Source organism: Arachis stenosperma, chromosome 4 (assembly GCF_014773155.1).
Source record: "Arachis stenosperma cultivar V10309 chromosome 4, arast.V10309.gnm1.PFL2, whole genome shotgun sequence".
In the NCBI taxonomy this organism is placed as follows: domain Eukaryota; kingdom Viridiplantae; phylum Streptophyta; class Magnoliopsida; order Fabales; family Fabaceae; genus Arachis; species Arachis stenosperma.
In genome coordinates, this window is record NC_080380.1 from 143767573 (window position 1) to 143786056 (window position 18484).

Consider the following 18484-nt stretch of genomic DNA (forward strand, 5'->3'; position numbering starts at 1 on the left):
AATTTTACTCTTCATTTTATCTTAATATCAACTTCTATTTTAGATAATATAGATAGATTTTTCAAGTATTAAATTTTGGGATGCACGAATTAGATAGCGGAGGAATACCTCATTGATCATATCCTTCGTGATTGATCATTCAAACACGCTACCAAAGTTGGAGTTGGATTAATATATGTATTTATTGTGTAGGTATCGAGTTCTTAGACTTTGTTACGAGGTTATTTAATGAACCCTATAAGTTATTCTCAGATATTAATTGATTCCCTCCTCGTTTAGATATTAATTTTGCTGTTTTTTTTTTCTATCATTAGAAATTTAAATTACTTACAGTCCAATACAATCTATTAGAGTTAAGTACGATTTTGGTCTCTAATATATAAGTTAAAAATTTTTTTACTTCTAACTTTTTTTTATATAAAATCGTCCATAAAATTTAAAACTAAATTTTAAAATCGTATTTTCTATTTAAATATTAAAATTTTAAATTAAATTATCTATAACAAAAAAATTATAAAATAAAAAAAAACAAAAAAAGAGAGTCTTTCTTCTTTTCGAAAGGAATAAGAGAAAAAGAAAAAAAAAGTTGTCCACGATTCACTTTGTCTCCATTTTTGCTGCCATCTTCATACGGTCTTAGTCTATGAGATAAGAATAATTTTAAAATTAGGATAGATTTTAGAGAAAATTTTATATGCAAAAAGAGTTGGAAACAAAAAAATTTTCAGCCTATACTAAACTAAAATTGTACTTAATCCCAATAAATTATTTTCAGTTTTAAGTATTTTAAGATTGTTATCTAGAGTTTTAAAATTATTTTTTTACAGTTTTAAGTAATTTAAAATTGTTATCTAGAATTTTAAAATTATTTTTTTATTCATACTTAAAGTAAATATCAAATTTCCAATATTTAGTTAAGCATGGATGAATCTTTTTATTCAACCACACACGCGCTGAATGAAATTTTGGTGCAACTAAGCAAACAAAAGTTTAGAATTGAATTTACTAGGCATACTATATACAAGGCCCATAGACTTGTGTAAATTACTAATTATGTGATTGTCAATTCTATGGATTACGATTCCTTTTTTGCATTTTCTAATTCATATTTTGGGTAACCAGCCTCATAGCGTATTAAATGTATGAACTATGAACCTGGCAACTTGTTATTTATATACATTGTTTAATAATATGCTATAGTAAAAATAATACCACATAAGAAAAAATAAAAACAATAATACTCACCTAACTTTATATTTTATCTTTTTTTTTTCTTTTTTATATAATTGCTTTCAAAAGTATGACATGAAAATATTATCTATTTTTAAATACTTTTTATTAAGTAAAAATTGTTATATTTTTAAATTTTTTATTAATTAAATATATTTTAACTCTTTATTTATTATATTTTATGTTAATAAGTTATATTTAGAATGTTTTATTTTTTATTTTTCTTTTTTAGTAATAAATAAATTTTAAGACATTTTTTTTTCGGAACACATTTGTCATAAAAATATCCTTACTGAATAAAATAAAATTGTATTTACAAAATCAACCAAGTCACAAATATTAAATTTATACATACACAAAAGTGCACAAATTAATTTTATTATGGAGGCAACGTTAGTGTAGAACGCGGATATGGAGAGGAGAGGAGCTTTACTGGACTGTGGTGTCAGGAACACAGTAATCGAACCCTGCGACTTGTTGATAGGAACTCGGACCCTTCGATTTTCTATAAATTAAAAAAAATTCCTCTCAATCACAAATCGAACCCAGGGACTAGTTTAACCAAATAATTAAAAAAAAAAAAACAAAGAAAACGGACCATCCATTTTGGTGAGGACATATTACACGGTCCGATTTTTTCTATGTGAATTTCGTATACTACAAGCAAAACAGATCCTTCGATTTACTTACAAAATTTTCAAAACAAAAAATTCAGAAGGTCCGATTTCTTCTTATTAAATCTGAGTCAAAAACTGTTCCACATTTCGGTGTAACACCCCCTTATTCCATAACCCGACCCTCCTCCATAACCAAAAAAATTAGCCACAAAAGTGTTATCTATATCTTATTCATCTATATCTTAGTCTCAACTCATATAATGACATACATTATTCTTATAATATACCCACTCATCGCAGTTTCCACATTGACTTTAATAAAGTAAGTTAAAAAATGGAAAACAACTATAAAAGAATGTTGAGAAATAACAAGGAAGGAAGAAAGAAGATATTTGTAATTTGAAAATATTCCACATATGATTACAAAAACGCGTGGTCCCTACGATTAAATACTGTTTGGTTTTGGTTTTGGCGTCTTGCCCATATTGAAAAGACAACAAAAAAAAAAGAGAGTAAGGCAATGTTTGTTTCATGAAACTGAAACTGAAACTGAAACTGACCCTTTGCATTATGTTAGTTAGGCCTCCCCGTTTTTTTTTTCCTTCCTTATTTGCTTAGGATTTTGGTTCCTTACTACCGAAGGAGCCTCTGTGGTTCGTTCTTGGATGGCAGCTGGGACAAATTCAGGGAACGATAACTCGGAATTCGCCTAATTTTCGACTTTTCGAAAATATATGAGCTGATTAGTAGACTGAAATTTAGTACTGTATTTAGGGATCAAATTTTAAAAATAGTGATAATAAAGAGGTTGAAATTTTTGAAAAACTAAAATTTTAAGAGTTTATTTAAAAATTATTTGGATATGAGAAAAAAATTATATTTTTTTTTAAGAATAGAATCATTTCTATTTGAGATTTAATTCTATAATTTGAAATGACTTTAACATATTAATAAAAAATATTCAATTCTTTAATTTAAAATAACTCTTATATGAACTAAATTTTTTTTTATAATTTTATCTTTAATAAAAGGAAAAAAGAAAACTAAATAAGTGTTAAAGGCAAAATTAGAATAATCAATTATAAATAGAAATATTTTTGATATTTAACATATTAAACTTGTTTAGTATGAGAATTGATTTTAAAATCAGACCCTTTTAGTGCTTGTTTGGGCGTTATTATTCTGTTAAAAAAAATCTTTTTTTATTTTTTAGCGTGTTTGGCAAATTTCTAATAGTAAAAGTAAAAGCATTAGAAAAATAAAAAAAACATCTTTTTTGAGAAGCTGTAATTTATATCTTTTTTTTAAAAGATCTTTTTTCTTTAAAAAAAAGATATTTGTCATATAATAAATAAACAAAAAAGTACTTTTATATTGTCATATCCAAACATAATTGATAGATAAAAAGATCTTTTTATATGAGATATCCAAACATAAAATTACTTTTACTTCTCTACAAGATCTTTTAAAAAAAGATAACTCAAAAAAAGATTTTTCTTAGAAGTTCATCCAAACAAACTAGTCTGATTTATAAATTAAAAAAAAAGGTGAGAATTTAATTATTTATTTTTATTTATTCTAAAATAAAAAAATCTAATTCTTGAATTAATTCTAATTCAGAGATTTCCAAACAAACTATAATAACATTTTTTTTTAAAAAATATTAATTTAATTTTTTAAGTTCTAATTTATCCCGAAAAATCTTCGCTTTTTTCTTAAATTAGTTACAGTTTTTACCGTGCAAATAAAGTCACTAGTCACGACCTCTTTGTGAAGCTCCAAGTCCACGTACTAATTGCTCTATATATACATAGCAATACAAGTAAGACTCACAAGGCTAAGTTTATAGGAGGATATTCCATTCAATAGAAAGGTGAATAATTTCTCTTCTCTGCAGGAATTGTTAGTTTTGTATTGTTGCTTTGCTTCTTTTGAGTGTTGGTGTTACTCTTTTCATAAATTTGTAATTTTTGTTTTACCTTTTATGTTTGCTTTCTACTGCAAAATTCAAAAGAGAATGAAGATTTAATGCAGTTTAATTGATAAGGATCAGAATTGCTATGTTGTTTACTTACTTCTTGATTATTATCTCATGACATGTCATGAATGATGTCATGGTTTTTCTTTTTTCTATCTCAATGATAGATGAATGTTTAGGGTTCAAATTTCAATTATAGGTTTTAGCATACTTCCCTCTCGTAAGAGTAATTATCATCATTTTTCATTTTGGATTGATTTGTGTCTGAGATAATAAACTGGTAATGTTTGTGTGTTAATTCTTTTCTTTTTCTGGTCATAGTTCCATACTCATAGTCATAATTAGCTGAAAACAAAAACTTGGTATTACCTTTATTTTTCTTATTGTTTAAAATTTCTCCTCGAGTATATTGTTTTGTGTTGAAATTTTTGCTAGATTCTTGTGTTTTGACAAAGATTATTTCATTAATTATAACCTAGTTTACTGAGTAAATGCTATTCAAGTGCAGAATTGAAAGATATGGGTCAAGCTTTAGGTTGTATTATAGTTGGGCAATCAAATGTGGCTATTAAGGAGCACTTTGGGAAATTTGATGATATTCTGCAACCTGGGTGTCACTGCCTGCCTTGGTGCCTCGGATACCAGATAGCCGGCGGCCTTTCCCTCCGTGTGCAGCAACTCGATGTCAAATGCGAGACAAAAACCAAGGTTTCTTTTGCTTCCTTTACCTCCTCCTTCTGTAATATTAGCTCTTCTTTAGATGATATGATTTGTGATCACTTTGTTTTGTGTTCAGAACACTACTCAAAGTTATAATTGCTTAAGAACAACAATTTGCCTATGAGAGATTGTGTGAATTTTAAAACTTTTAATTTTTCAACTGTGATGAATTTTGCAAAGTAGTACAGTTGCATATTGTTCCCTATGTTATTTCTTTTGATCTATGCTTCAGGAAATTTCCTTGTTCTCCAATATACCTTTTACCTTTTAAGATTTAGAAGGTAGATGTGTGTTTTCCATTTGATCTATTGTGAACAATTGTTAAAGGTTAACTCTGATATACTTGTTAGGATAATGTGTTTGTGAATGTGGTTGCTTCTGTGCAATACCGCGCCTTGGCCGATAAAGCATCTGACGCCTTCTATAGGCTCACCAACACAAAGGAACAGATACAGTCATATGTTTTCGACGGTATGTGGAATGATCGATTATTGTGCTTGATTCTGTTTTAGAAATGTTACTTACCTGAAATTAATGCAAGATCACTCCAATAATGGAACTATCTAGTATCTACTGCTTCTATAGAATGCTGCTTATGCTTTTTTTTTTGTATTTCTTCAGTTATCAGGGCAAGTGTGCCAAAGTTGGAGCTGGATGCTGTCTTTGAGCAGAAGAACGACATAGCAAGGGCCGTCGAAGATGAGCTTGAAAAGGTGTTATTTCGGCCTGCAATTTCAACTTTTGTTATCATAATCCTTGTCAATTACTTTGTGATTAACAAATTATCTTAAACTCTTGTTTTAGGCCATGTCTGCTTATGGATATGAGATTGTTCAGACCCTTATTGTTGATATAGAGCCTGATGTTCATGTCAAGAGAGCTATGAATGAGATTAATGCAGGTAATCTGTTCTTAGTTGATCAAAAATTACTTTTAACATGCATAAATATTCATATATACATGCAGCTTTTCATATATTTGCTTGCATTTCAACTTTCTCTTTCAAAGTTCAAACTAATTGAGTAAACATAATCATAATCACTCATTTGGTAGACTTGGAACTCTTTTCTTGTCTTAAATTTTAAAGACATGAGCTATTCTTGTCTCAAACCCCAAGTTTGTGAGTGTGAGCCCGCGCGCATGTGTTAAAGACATGACCTGCATAAGTGGACAGAAAGAGTGTTCTTAAAACCCTTTTCTCATTTGGTTTATCATTGTAATGAAGGTTATATCTCCTAATAACCATTTCTCTATTTTCTCAACAGCTGCTAGATTGAGGCTAGCTGCTAATGAAAAGGCTGAAGCAGAGAAAATACTTCAGATCAAGAAAGCCGAGGGAGAAGCCGAGTCCAAATACCTGTCGGGACTTGGAATAGCTCGACAGCGCCAGGCCATTGTGGATGGACTGAGGGACAGTGTGCTTGCATTCTCCGAGAACGTGCCCGGGACAACAGCAAAAGATATCATGGACATGGTTCTGGTGACACAATACTTTGACACAATGAAGGAAATTGGTGCTTCTTCAAAGTCCTCAGCAGTGTTCATACCACATGGTCCTGGTGCTGTTAGGGATGTTTCTGAGCAAATCAGAGATGGTTTACTTCAGGCCAATGCCTCACCAAATCTCTTAAATTAAGCCTTTTTCTGGAATTGTAAATGACAATACGAATGTATATTGTGTGTGTGTGTGCGCGCGCGCTTTCTGGATAATTGATGCTTTTGTGCTTGATTTTGTGTTTTAAAGACTAGTTGTTAAAGCTTTCAATATTAAAGATTGGTGGAAGCCCGCAAGGATTACTTCTTAGATTTTCTTTAATTATGTCTCATTTGCGTGTGTTTAAATTTACATTTTGTATATTCTTGCTAACAATTAAAATTGCCTTAGCTTATTAATCATGCTTCCTAAGGAGCTTAATGGATAGAAGAATAGACAATAGAGAGATGGAAACTCACGTCATATTACAGAATCCAAACTAAGGTATCGATTCTTGCTTCTATAATTCATTGAGAAAAATGAAATCTTTTACTTCCTATAAAAAAAATTACTTCTAAAACAAATCCCAAACGTAAGCATACATTTGCTTCTTCTTTTTCTCTCTTTCTCGCCCTTTTTTGCCAAAAAAAAATTACAACTAATATTTGCTTATGTAGTTCGAAAACGTTATTCTTAAAAGAAATTAAACAAATACATCAATCACTTTATATCAAAATCAATTATACCTACAATTATTTCTTCAGAAACAGAACCAAACATGTATCCCATCCAAGAGGCATAATAAACAAACAACCATTGTAGGAACAAAAACAATATAAAAATTTCGCGCAAGTTAAAGCCTCAACAATGAGTCAAACCATTTGGTTTATAAAAAAACCTACTTATTTTTACAATGTTGAATTGCTCAAATGTAAAGAAAACATAAACACTTCTTGCCCAAGAAGAACCACCAACTTTAAGAAAATAAAAACTGCATGCTTCCTATCCCCCTTCCCCCCCTATAACAAAGCTCATGCCAAGATGGATAAAAACTCCTAGGGCTTGAGAACCAAACCCAATCCAATCTTCGCACTCTTCTCAATCGCCTTGGTGTCAACTTCCCCGGAAATAGTGAATAAAGATTTGGGGCGCCACTCATGCTGGATGAGAGCACTTGCCCTGCCGTAGTTGTTGACGCGAGCCTTCGCTGTGGTCAAGGGGTCCAACGCGTGCTGGGCACCAAGGGTGAGGGTGTTCTCGTTGGACGAGAACCTGTGAGTCACCTCGGCACCAACAGCAGTGTTGGTCAAGGGGTTGACCACATGATAATATGAAGCATTCAAAGCATCGCCCTTGTCATTCCTGCACGCAAGAATTCGTATCAGAATAGAATTAAACTAAAAAGAGTACACATTAATTCATTTTTTCATGTTAAATTCTGTAAGCATACAAGCTACAAATTCTAAACAGATCATCATAAAATTCGGTATCTCCACAAGTGGTTAACATTAAAGTTGAAGTCAAATAAATGCAGACAATTCAACAAAAATTATGGCTTGAAAGGGGGCATCTATTACTCACACAGTCAATGCGGCAATCAAGTCATCTTTGGTGAAGCTGACTCCCGCGTTCGATTTTGTCAAATCCCCACTTTTGGTATCATATGAAAGATCCACTCCAAGAGCAAGAATGCTAGTTCCAAAAACAGCAGAAAGGTTCACGATTGGGTTTGCCGTCAACCCAACACTGGTGTTCACTCCAGCATAGTCGTGCAAGTACTGAAGTTCCACCTGTTTAAAAGAATATCCAACAACTTAATACCAATTAGTATTAGAATGTAATAAATTTACCCAGATTTATTGAGGTTGGTTTCTCTAACTGCATAATTATTCTAGAGGCATGAATATGTATAAATTTATTATGTTCTTACCTTGCCAGACCTTTGATCAGGAACTTTGAAGCTAAAGATAGCCTTCAAACCAGGGGTAGGCTCATCAACAGTGATTGTTGTGAAGAGCTGAAAGGAACCATCGTGAATCAAGTTTAGCAAAACTATCATACGAAAAAATAAATAAGTTGCATTAACAATTAGACATTGAAAAGCTGTTCCCTTGAAAAATTTCAATTTCAAAGAGATTACAATTTCACATGCCACTGCTACATATAATCTAATATGCCAACAAAGTCATTAATCTAACCAACAGTTCAATGCAAAAACGGGATTAATAATTATGTTATGGGTGATATATCAGAACCAAGGCAGTACAAAACTCAGTATAATGGGTGATAAATCAGATAGTAAGAAATATAAACAATCCAAACACAAACGCCAAACTTACATTAGAATCTGTATCAACTTTGATATCGGTGGTGACATTTCTGTTCTTCAACTGGGTGTTAACATCACCCACAAACAATTCACCTTTCCTGGTTCCTGATGACGTGATGGCCTGCATCAGCAAACATAAACATTAGACATGTAGCGAAACAGAGGTTTAAATGATACTAAAATCATGGATGACATTTTTTTATAAAATGGGCTCCACAGTATCGATTTAAAGAATGCATTTAAAGCACATAAGTGCAAACTGATTTGCTACTTTAAAACAAATTCAATGAATTTCTAGGGTTCTGCAAAGCATAGGATACAAGTCATTAAAACATTTTTGTAGCAGATACATCCGAGATCTTTACCAAATATTAAAATTTACACACTTAACACCTTTAATTCAAGTAGATCATGGCAGCAAGTAGGGAATACTGGACAACCCCCAAAACACTTTGCGAATATGTTGAACACTCATAATTAAAACTTAAAAACCCTAACAATTTTGGGGCTTCTAGAACATCACACCTCTTATGAGGCATTTGTCTATCATTTTAATCGATGCTATAACAAAAAGGGTTAAATTACACATAATTGAGTCCTAACATGCACAACTACTATAGAAATACGCTTCTCACTTTAATTTTCAACTGAGGAAGAAAAAGGGCAGTGAAGCAAGTTACAAACCACCAAATGAGAGAAAGTGATGTCACAATCACCGAGAACAAAAAGACAATAATTCAAATAACCAAAGAAAAAAGAGGAGTGGAGTCTTTTCCTTTTCAAAAAGATATAAACATGGAATTGGATTAGAGGATGAAAAGGCAACATAAGTGTGAGATTAGTTCTTTAATCTCAAAACCAGTGGTCTCGAGTTCAAATCCTAGAAGAAGGAAAAATTGTTTTTCTTTTTTCAAGAAAAAGACCAAATAAGAGATACCAAAGCAACCAAACCAAGTACCCCAACTCTCATTATATATAGCTATAGATTTCATTCAAAACGGCTTATAATAAAGCTAGTAGCAAAACAAAATATGTTTTGTTCAATAATTAAGCATTGAAGAATGAAGACCCCTATATGTATAGTTATCAATAATTGAAATTTTTAAAAATCAAAATGAACAACACAGCATTTTTCAGTCAAAACAAAGAGAGATTATCAAAGTACAAAACCTCCAAAGAGAATCCCTCCATTTAGTTCAAACCAGCTCATTCATTTCATCAACATTATTCACACAAGCAACACATTTACATCCAGTAAAACATAATCCAACACTATAAAAGCAAATATTCATAGCACTAATTCAACTTTCAAAAAAAAAAAAAGCAATGAACAGAAACTGAAAATTAAAATTTTTTTTATTAAAAAAAATCACTCACAACTCCAGTGGGTGAGTAGGTACTGATGGTGAACTTCTGGTCACTGTGGTAGTCCTTGAACAACAGATCTACAAAAATGAAAAATAAAAACCGAAACTTTCAGGGTTTATAAAAAAAAATCACAAATTCCATATTAAAAAAAACCCATGAATTGCAAATTCAAAATCCAGCAGACGAAGAAACTAGATAGAGAAAACGGTGGAAGAGAGAGTAAGAGGGAGTAAGGTACCCCTGGCTTTTTTGCCGATTTCAGTGTAGAGACCAGGACCCTTTGCCATTGGAGAGAGAAAGAGAAAATGGGGATCGGAAAATTTTAATTTTTGTGGGGAAGAAAATCGGAGGAATAGTGAATGAAAGGTTGGTGTTTTGTGTTCGAGCGAATCTGAAATAAATTTATAGGTGAAACCCTAAATAAATATTAAATATTTCTTTTCGGAAGGGTTTTTTTTTTATATAATTTTCTCCAAGGCTTTGTTCTCAAGAAAGGAAATTCTGATGATGTCATCTCCACCGTTGGTTGATGGGTGCTCTAAAATCTAAAGTCTTGTCATTTCCCAATTTTGGAGGTTTTTGTTTAATTTGGATTTTATCATTTTACTTTAATGTAGATACTAATTAATTCATTATGAAAAATAAAATTTGGGCTAACATTATATTAATTTATAAAAATATGTTAAAGATGTAAAACCGTAGATAATGGATTAAATGTTGAATCATTGGATTAATAAAATTATTAAAAATAATATTCAAAACTATAACAAAAATAATATCGAGAGATATGAATAATAAATAAATTTTGAAAAATTTAAAAAGTCACAAAATAATTAAAATATATTTTTTATAAATAACAAATAAATTTTGTATTTGATAAATAACTTGTGCATTTTATTCGATCTTTTATTATGAACACTTCAAAATATATTTAGAAAACAAATACCGAAATGGATTAAAATTCAATCACTAGATTTTCAATTTCTTTTTTATGTTTTAAAAATTTTATGGTCATTCACAAAATATTCACTTGATATAAAATTATTAAATTTTAAAAATAAATTTATTGTCTAGTCATAATAGCAAAGAAATTGTATTAATATCTGATTTTTAAAGTTATTTTAAAAAATATATATTTAATATTTAGTTATTTTTATTGTGTTTTAAAATCATTTTTTTAATATATTTGCTATTCATATTTTTCGATGTATTTAGAAATATAAATTTTTTTGGTACAATTGAAAACAATTATGTGAAATTAATAATGATCATATTGGAAAAATAAAATTTGTATTTTATTCTAAGTGAATATTAAACAAAAAGGACGAAAACGTTCATTATTGAATTGAAATAATTTATAAAATTTTCTATTGTTAAGTTTGTGAATTGAATAATCTACAAACGGAAAATTCTTGAATGTTATATTAATTTTAAATGATCTATAATACTCTCTCTATTGTATAATAAGTGTCGCTTTATTTCACTTTGGATTTATTAAAAAGATAATAATATATTTAGATAAATAACATTAATTCATTAAATCTAAAAAGCGAAAGACAAGGTAATATTTAATTTGGCTTTTAGATTATTGTTGTAAATTTGGAGGATTAATTTGAGTTAATTAAAATTTGAGATATTGTCCACATTCAAATAATTTTGACATCTAAGTTCGTTCAAGCAATTTTAAGTCACGCGCTTTTTCGATTTTCTTCTTTTCTCACGCCTCTTCTCTTCTTCTTCTCTCGCGCTTCTTCTTCTTTTTCTTTTCACACTCGTTTACGCACGGAGCATATTCTTCTTCTTTGCCTTCTTTCTCGCGTTCCTCCTCCTCCTCCTCATTCTCTTCTTTCTTTTTCGCGCTTATTCTTCTTCACGTGTTTTCTCCTTATCGTCATTCTTTTGTTGTTGTTGCTGCTGTATTTTTTGTCTTTTCCTCTTTCTCTTTCTAGTGAAGAAGCAGTAGAAGGTGAGAAGAAAAAAATTTGAATTGTGCAGAACAGAAATGAACCGAACATATTATTATGGTGAAACAATTGTATAGTACTAAATAAATAGAACATTATCCATTATATAAATTCAAATTCGAATAGCTTTCTGCATAATGAGTCGAACACGTACTCGTGGTGAAACAATTGTATAGTACTGAATGAATGAAACATAATCCATTATATAAAATTAAATTCAAATAGCTTTCTGCATAATGAGCCGAACACATACTCATTGTGAAACAATTGTATAGTACTGAATGAACGAAACATAATCCATTATATAAATTCAAATTCAAACTGCTTTTTACATAATGAACCGAAGACGTCATTATGGTGAAACAATTGTATAGTACTGAGTGTACAAAACATAATACATTATATAAAATCAAATTCAAACAGTTTTCTGCAAAATGAACCGAACACGTACTCATAGTGAAACAATTGTATAGTACTGAATGAACGAAACATAATCCATTATATAAAATCAAATTCAAACAGTTTTCTGCAAAATGAACTGAACACGTACTCATGGTGAAACAATTGTATAATATTGAGTGAACGAAACATAATACATTATATAAAGTCAAATTCGAAACACCTCTGTCTACAATTTACAGATTATCAATTCAATTCAATTTAGATTCAGAACACCTGCATCAATTCAATTCAATTCAATTCAATTTAGCAATTGTATTCCATTCAATTTGATTGAAAAAATAATCCATTAGCAAAATGTTGGTGTTGCGTGCGCGAAAGGGAGGAAGAGGAGGAGGAGAAGGTGGTATACGTGAATTTGAAAGAAGAAGAAGACGACATATGCGTGTATTTGAAAGAAGAAGAAGCGCAGGAGAAAAGAAGAAGATAAAGCGCAGGTAATTACGCTCTTTTAATGAGAGTGATTTTTGTTGGTGTTGGACCTACTTGGATAAAACTTAGATGAAAAAATACTTGTATGTGTAGCATTTTAGGGGTTAATTTGAGTCTAATTTTAAATTTTAAAAATCAAATTAAATATTAACTTAATAAATGACACTATTTTAAGACGGAGAAAATAGTGTGATATAGACCATTATAACGAAATATGGTTTATTGTATTGCTATGTCTGGTCATTTTTTTATGGCAGTATTTAAATAGTGTCTTTCAGACACAAATATACAGTAAGATATAAACACAAAATATACAATTTTTTTATTATAGTTGGTGATTATGTACAAGACACATTGATCTAAACTAAATGTCATATTTACCTTTGTATTATATTCACTGCAACACCAGTAGGAGCATTGCTTTCCACCATCACAGTCATTAATTTTTCAATTTCAGTCCCAATAACTATGAACTATCATCAACATCTCTAATCCAATAATCAAATCAATAATTTATATATATATAAAAAAATTGAAACAAAGATTCAAACAATAAAAAAAGGAAAACTTGAACAAAATTATCCGATGAGAAAGAATAATGTACAAAAAAAAATTACAAAAAGCAGGATCGATCTGAAAAATAGATATAAACACGGCGAAGATAGATATATATGTAAAAAGAGGCGACGGACGCATTGGTGCCGTCGCAAGCTAAGGAAAAAGAAAGGCAGGTAAAGGTAGATCTGGAAGTGAGGCGATGCGCCAAGACTGCAATAAAGGCGTCGGCACAAACTACAGAGAAGAAGGCGGGCTAAGACATGATGACGTGGTGACGACGACAACGTTGAGAGGGAGGGAGGGAGGGAGGGAGAGAGAGAGAGAGAGAGGAGAAAAGGTGGACAAAAGAGGAAAGCAATGGCGACACACAGTAGTGGTGACAGCGATAATGGTAGAAGAAGAAGGCGAAGGTGAAAAGGAGGTAGGAAGGTGGAATGAATTGGAGAAAAAGAGGGAGAGTTACGAGGATTAGCCGGTTATGGTAAAGGATAAAATTAGAATTTTAAAAAATAATCAGAGATATAATTGAAAAAAATTGTGTCTCATGAATTGTGTCTTAAGGTTTGTTTCGCGTCACTTTTGAAAAAAATCTTTTTTAAATGATATTTTTTAAAAGATTTTTTATAAAAGCAAAAGTAATTTTATGTTTGGATATCTCATGTAAATTTTTTTGATCTATCAATTATGTTTGGATAAAATAAGATAAAAGTAATTTTTTGTTCATTTATTATGTAAAAAATATTTTTTTAAAAAAAGATGTAAATTGTAACTTAAAAAAGATGTTTTTTTTTATAATGTTTTTACTTTTACAACTAAAAATTTGACAAATACACTAAAAAATAAAAAAAATCTTTTTATATAAAAAAATATTTTTTATTAAAATAATAACACCCAATCAAATACTTAATGTCAATCAAAATTTGAAAGAGATACACTGAATACATATATTTTATGTATATCTGTGTATAATGGTGTCTATTCAAATTTTGTATTTTAGTGATGTACTTCTCCATTTGTTTTGTCATACATGTCCATCAAGAGATGGACACGGTGGTACATGTCCACCGTTTGGTTCATTAGACACAAATTTTCGATGGACACGGTGGCACACAGAAGCACATAAAATACGTGTCTTTAGTGTCTCTCCTTTATTCTAAGACACTGAGACACAAATTATAAGACACAAACTTTCTTAATATTATCCCTTCTTTTTTTCTTTAATTCCAATTTTATTCTTTACCCTTTTCCCTTTCATCTTCTCCTTTTTCTTTCTCTGATTCACCTCCTTCCATTATACACTCTCATCTTCTTCTCCTACTCTTCTTTCATTCTACCACCCTTTCTCTCCTTTGCACTTCTTCGCTGCCGTCACCACTACTGTCATCTCCTCTTTCACACGTCGCAACCACTGTCGCGTTCTTTTGTCACGCCATCTCCGCCATTGTTGTCTCCTTCTTCATGTGTTGTTGCAGTCATTGTCGCTCTCCTTCTTTCTCGTTGTCGTTGCCACTATCGTACTTCTCTTTTTAGATCTGCCTCCGTCTCTCTTCCATGCATCTGCCTCTTCCACCATGTCATCATCTATTTTGCTCTGGTTCTATCTCTGCTATTTTTCTTTTTCCAGTTCTTTGAGTTTTTTTTTTTGGTAATGAAAATAATTTTTTGTTTTTAATTTCAATTTCAACTTTTTTAGTTGTGACTGTAATTAGATTGTGCTTTTTACATGCAAGATGAGAAGAAGAAAATCGAGGGAGAGCTCTCTGTTTTTTTAATTTATTTTTTATTTGAATTTTGATTAATCATATTATAGAGTGATTTTGTGTTAATTTGTTAATTTGTTGAATTAAATTTGTAATTGCATTAAAAATTATTAATAGTGATAATCTGAGTTAACATAATAATAGTGATGGTGATAGAAATAAAAAGGTGATAATGGTGATAGGGTTAATAGTGTCATTTTATTAGAATTGCAATTTGAATGCAACGTCATGTACTTGAATACCAAACAAAGTTAAAAATTTATATTCTATTGTGTCTGTGTCATTTTATGTCTTTATATCTATGTCTTATGTATGGTCACCCACTAACCCAACGAAGCCTACATACACCACCATGTTCATGTCTCTAAGGTAGCGTTTGTTTCAGGTACTGAGACAGAGACTGAGAGACTGAGATTCAGTATTGTGTTTGTTAGTTCAGAGACTGGTACTAAAATTTCTGTCTCTGTCTCTAAAATTTCAGTATTTCAGTACCTCCAAAAAGTAGGGACGCAGGGGACTGAAATTTTTAGAGATGGAGACTGAAACTTTAATAACATTTTATACCTAAAATACTTTCATTTCAATTAATTAATTCTAATTTTACCCTTTGTACAGATTAAATTAGAGTTTCATTCTTGTTTCAATTCCTGTCTCTCATTTTGCACCAAACAGAATACTGAGATTTGTTTCAATCCCTGTCTCTTAGTCTCTATCTCTCAGTCTCAGTCTTTCTGTCTCTGTCTCTCCACCAAACGCTACCTAATAGACACAAACATGAACCAAATAGAGCCTATTGTATAATAAATAATAATACTAAAAAAAAATTAAATTTATTTTATTTAAAATTTATTAATATATCGAATGAAAAAATTTAGGAGGCCAACACTTTTATTAAATTTAGTCAATATTTAACTAACAAAAAAAGTATAATTTCATATTATTAGATAAAATTTCACACCATTAAAAATATCAATAATAATTAATTAATAGTTACAAATCACAAAATTTGTCAATCTCTAACACTCATCTATAACGAATTATTATAATCAACAACATCATACTTTTAACTAAGTAAAACAATAACCAATTAACAAGAGTACCTATTACTAACTAATCAACAGTAATAGCATTTAAGAATAGTTTATTAATAGTCATCACTATCCTCTAAGGCTCTAACATATAGTAATTAAAATCACTAAGTGACAGTCACTTGCTAATAATTACTAATCACTAATTGAAAGTCACTAGTTAATATTTAATAATCGCTAATTAGATGATTAGACCACGTACGTTATGAAGAAGCTCACTTTCAATGGCTCTCTACTCCCCGTTAATGAACAACGTAGAGAGAGGGTAGAGCAAATTTGATGAGGGAGAGCCTCGTTGAACATTCATTTATAGATCACGCAAAAATGGTGAGTTATCTACTATATTTGCTTAATTATTTCACAGCTAATATATCATATCATTTTAATAAAAAATTCAGAATGAAAAATTCGGACATTTTTAATTAAATTTTTTATTTAGCAAAATAATGAAAGCTTTAAAATAAGGGCGACAAGAGATATGATAGCTGTCAGCTGATGTTGCTGTTTGGCAGTTGATTTAAACAAGCTCCAAACAGTTTTATATTTATAGCCTTTTGATTTGGCAAGTGGAATTCTTAGATAACGTTGTGTCTAGGGGGGATAAATGGAAAACCCGCCCGCCAAAAGTTTGGTATCTGGTGGATTAATTAATTTGTTCTATTTCATTTCATTTTAGTGAGATAGTCTTAAATTTTTTTTGTTCTGTTTAATAGTAGATTGGTAGGTTAGAGGGTTAAATTCGCAATTTTTTAAATTATTAAATGTTAAATAATATATATAATTTTATAATTATTTTAATAAATTTATAATTTTTAAAAACATAAAAAAATTATAATTTTTAAATTTACAGATTAATTATAAATATATAATAAATCCAAGATATTTGGATAGAATAATTAGCTTAGTCATGTATTTAATCAATTTTTAAAATTCAAATTTTATTATATATATATATATATATATATATATATATATATATATATATATATATATATATATATATAGTATTTGTCATGTTGAATTAAAGGAAGCGATGAAAAAAAATCGCTTATACAAACTCAATAATTGATACATATTATGTCACTTTTTAATTTTGGTATTGATTTTTTATTGATATATTTTAATAAGGTAAAGGACAATTTATGGAGGCAACATCATTTTAGAAATAAAAGATAAATTTAAAAAAGCATTGTAAAATGAGAAATCTTATTGAAAAGATAAGTCTAGAGTCAAATGGTTCAAATTCAGTGATCAGAATACGACTTTCTTCTATGAACCTCTGCTTATTGAATTTGAACTTAAGATTACAGCTTACATAAATTATAGGCTTCAAAGACCAGTGACTATGGAAGAAGTGAAACAGGCTTCAAAGACCAGTGATTATGGAAGAAGTGAAACATGCAACATTTAGCATTCATCCTCAAAGTACTCCAAGAGATGATGCTATGATAACAAAATTCTTTCAAAGCTTCTGAAACATACTTAGTGGTGATGTGTTTTGAGCAGTTAAGAGCTTCTTTTCAAGGGGCAAAATTTTGAAGGGTTTTAACCACACTCAGATGATCTGTCTTATTCCCAAGATTTCTGATGCTAAAGATATGACTCAGGTAAGACCAATAAGTCTATCCTCAATCTTTTACAAGATTATCTTTAAAGTACTTGTACATAGACTTTAGGGTATCATGAATAGACTAATTAGCCATACGTATAGTGCTCTTATTAAAGGCAGATTAATCTCTGATAATATCCTAATTGCTCATGAGTGTATGCATTACTTGAAAAACAAAAAAAAAGGGACTCAAAAATGAAATGACACTAAAATTAGATATGAGTAAGGCATATGATAGGGTGGAATGAAACTTTCTTTGGTTTATATTGGAGAAGTTTGGTTTAAACTCCCGGTGGATCATATAGATTCGAGAATTAGTGACAACCATTTCTTATTCTGTCATTATGGAAGGACAACCCTATGGTTTCTTCAAACCAAATAGAGATATTCGACAAGGAGATCCTCTATCTCCCTATCTTTTTATTTTCTGTGCAGAAGGTATCTCCTTCTTGCTACACAAGGCAAGACAAAACAGACTAATTCAGGGTCTTCAGATACATAGGCGATATCTCAAGGTTAACCACCTCCTCTTTGCTAACGATTCCATCTTATTCTATAAGGCTAATCCTCAAGCATATTCAAACATCTTGCATTTATTGAGCTTATGAAAGCATCAGTGTCCAGAGGGTAAATCTTAATAAATCTGCTGTATTCTTTAGCCACAACACTCCCTCCACTACTCGTACACTATTGGATAGATACCTTGGTTTGCATTCTATAGTCTCTAAATCGAAAAAGGCTTCTTTTAGTATGATCAAAGAGAAGGTTTGGAAAAGAATCTAAGGGTGGAAGCGCAATCTTCTATCGTCAGGTGGTAGACAGGTATTGCTTAAGGCAGTGGGAGAAGCTATTCCTATTTATACATTGTCTTGCTTCAAGTTGCCTGACGGTTTAATTT

At 30.4% G+C, this 18484-nt stretch overlaps 2 protein-coding genes across 2 annotated transcripts; one reads left to right on the forward strand and one right to left on the reverse strand.

Moving 5' to 3' along the window:
* The first annotated feature begins 3576 nt into the window (after positions 1-3576).
* On the forward strand, positions 3577-6361 carry LOC130976079 (hypersensitive-induced response protein-like protein 2). The gene is made up of 6 exons (XM_057900830.1): positions 3577-3720; positions 4334-4533; positions 4896-5016; positions 5167-5258; positions 5350-5446; positions 5811-6361. Exons 2-6 carry the CDS (start codon positions 4345-4347, stop codon positions 6179-6181), a joined length of 870 nt encoding a protein of 289 aa, XP_057756813.1. The 5' UTR covers positions 3577-3720; positions 4334-4344; the 3' UTR covers positions 6182-6361.
* A 474-nt stretch (positions 6362-6835) lies between these two features.
* On the reverse strand, positions 6836-10126 carry LOC130977096 (outer plastidial membrane protein porin-like). The gene is made up of 6 exons (XM_057902106.1): positions 9955-10126; positions 9726-9793; positions 8359-8469; positions 7950-8036; positions 7601-7809; positions 6836-7381 (listed from the first exon to the last, which is right to left on the reverse strand). Exons 1-6 carry the CDS (start codon positions 10001-10003, stop codon positions 7075-7077), a joined length of 831 nt encoding a protein of 276 aa, XP_057758089.1. The 5' UTR covers positions 10004-10126; the 3' UTR covers positions 6836-7074.
* Between the last annotated feature and the right edge of the window lie 8358 nt (positions 10127-18484).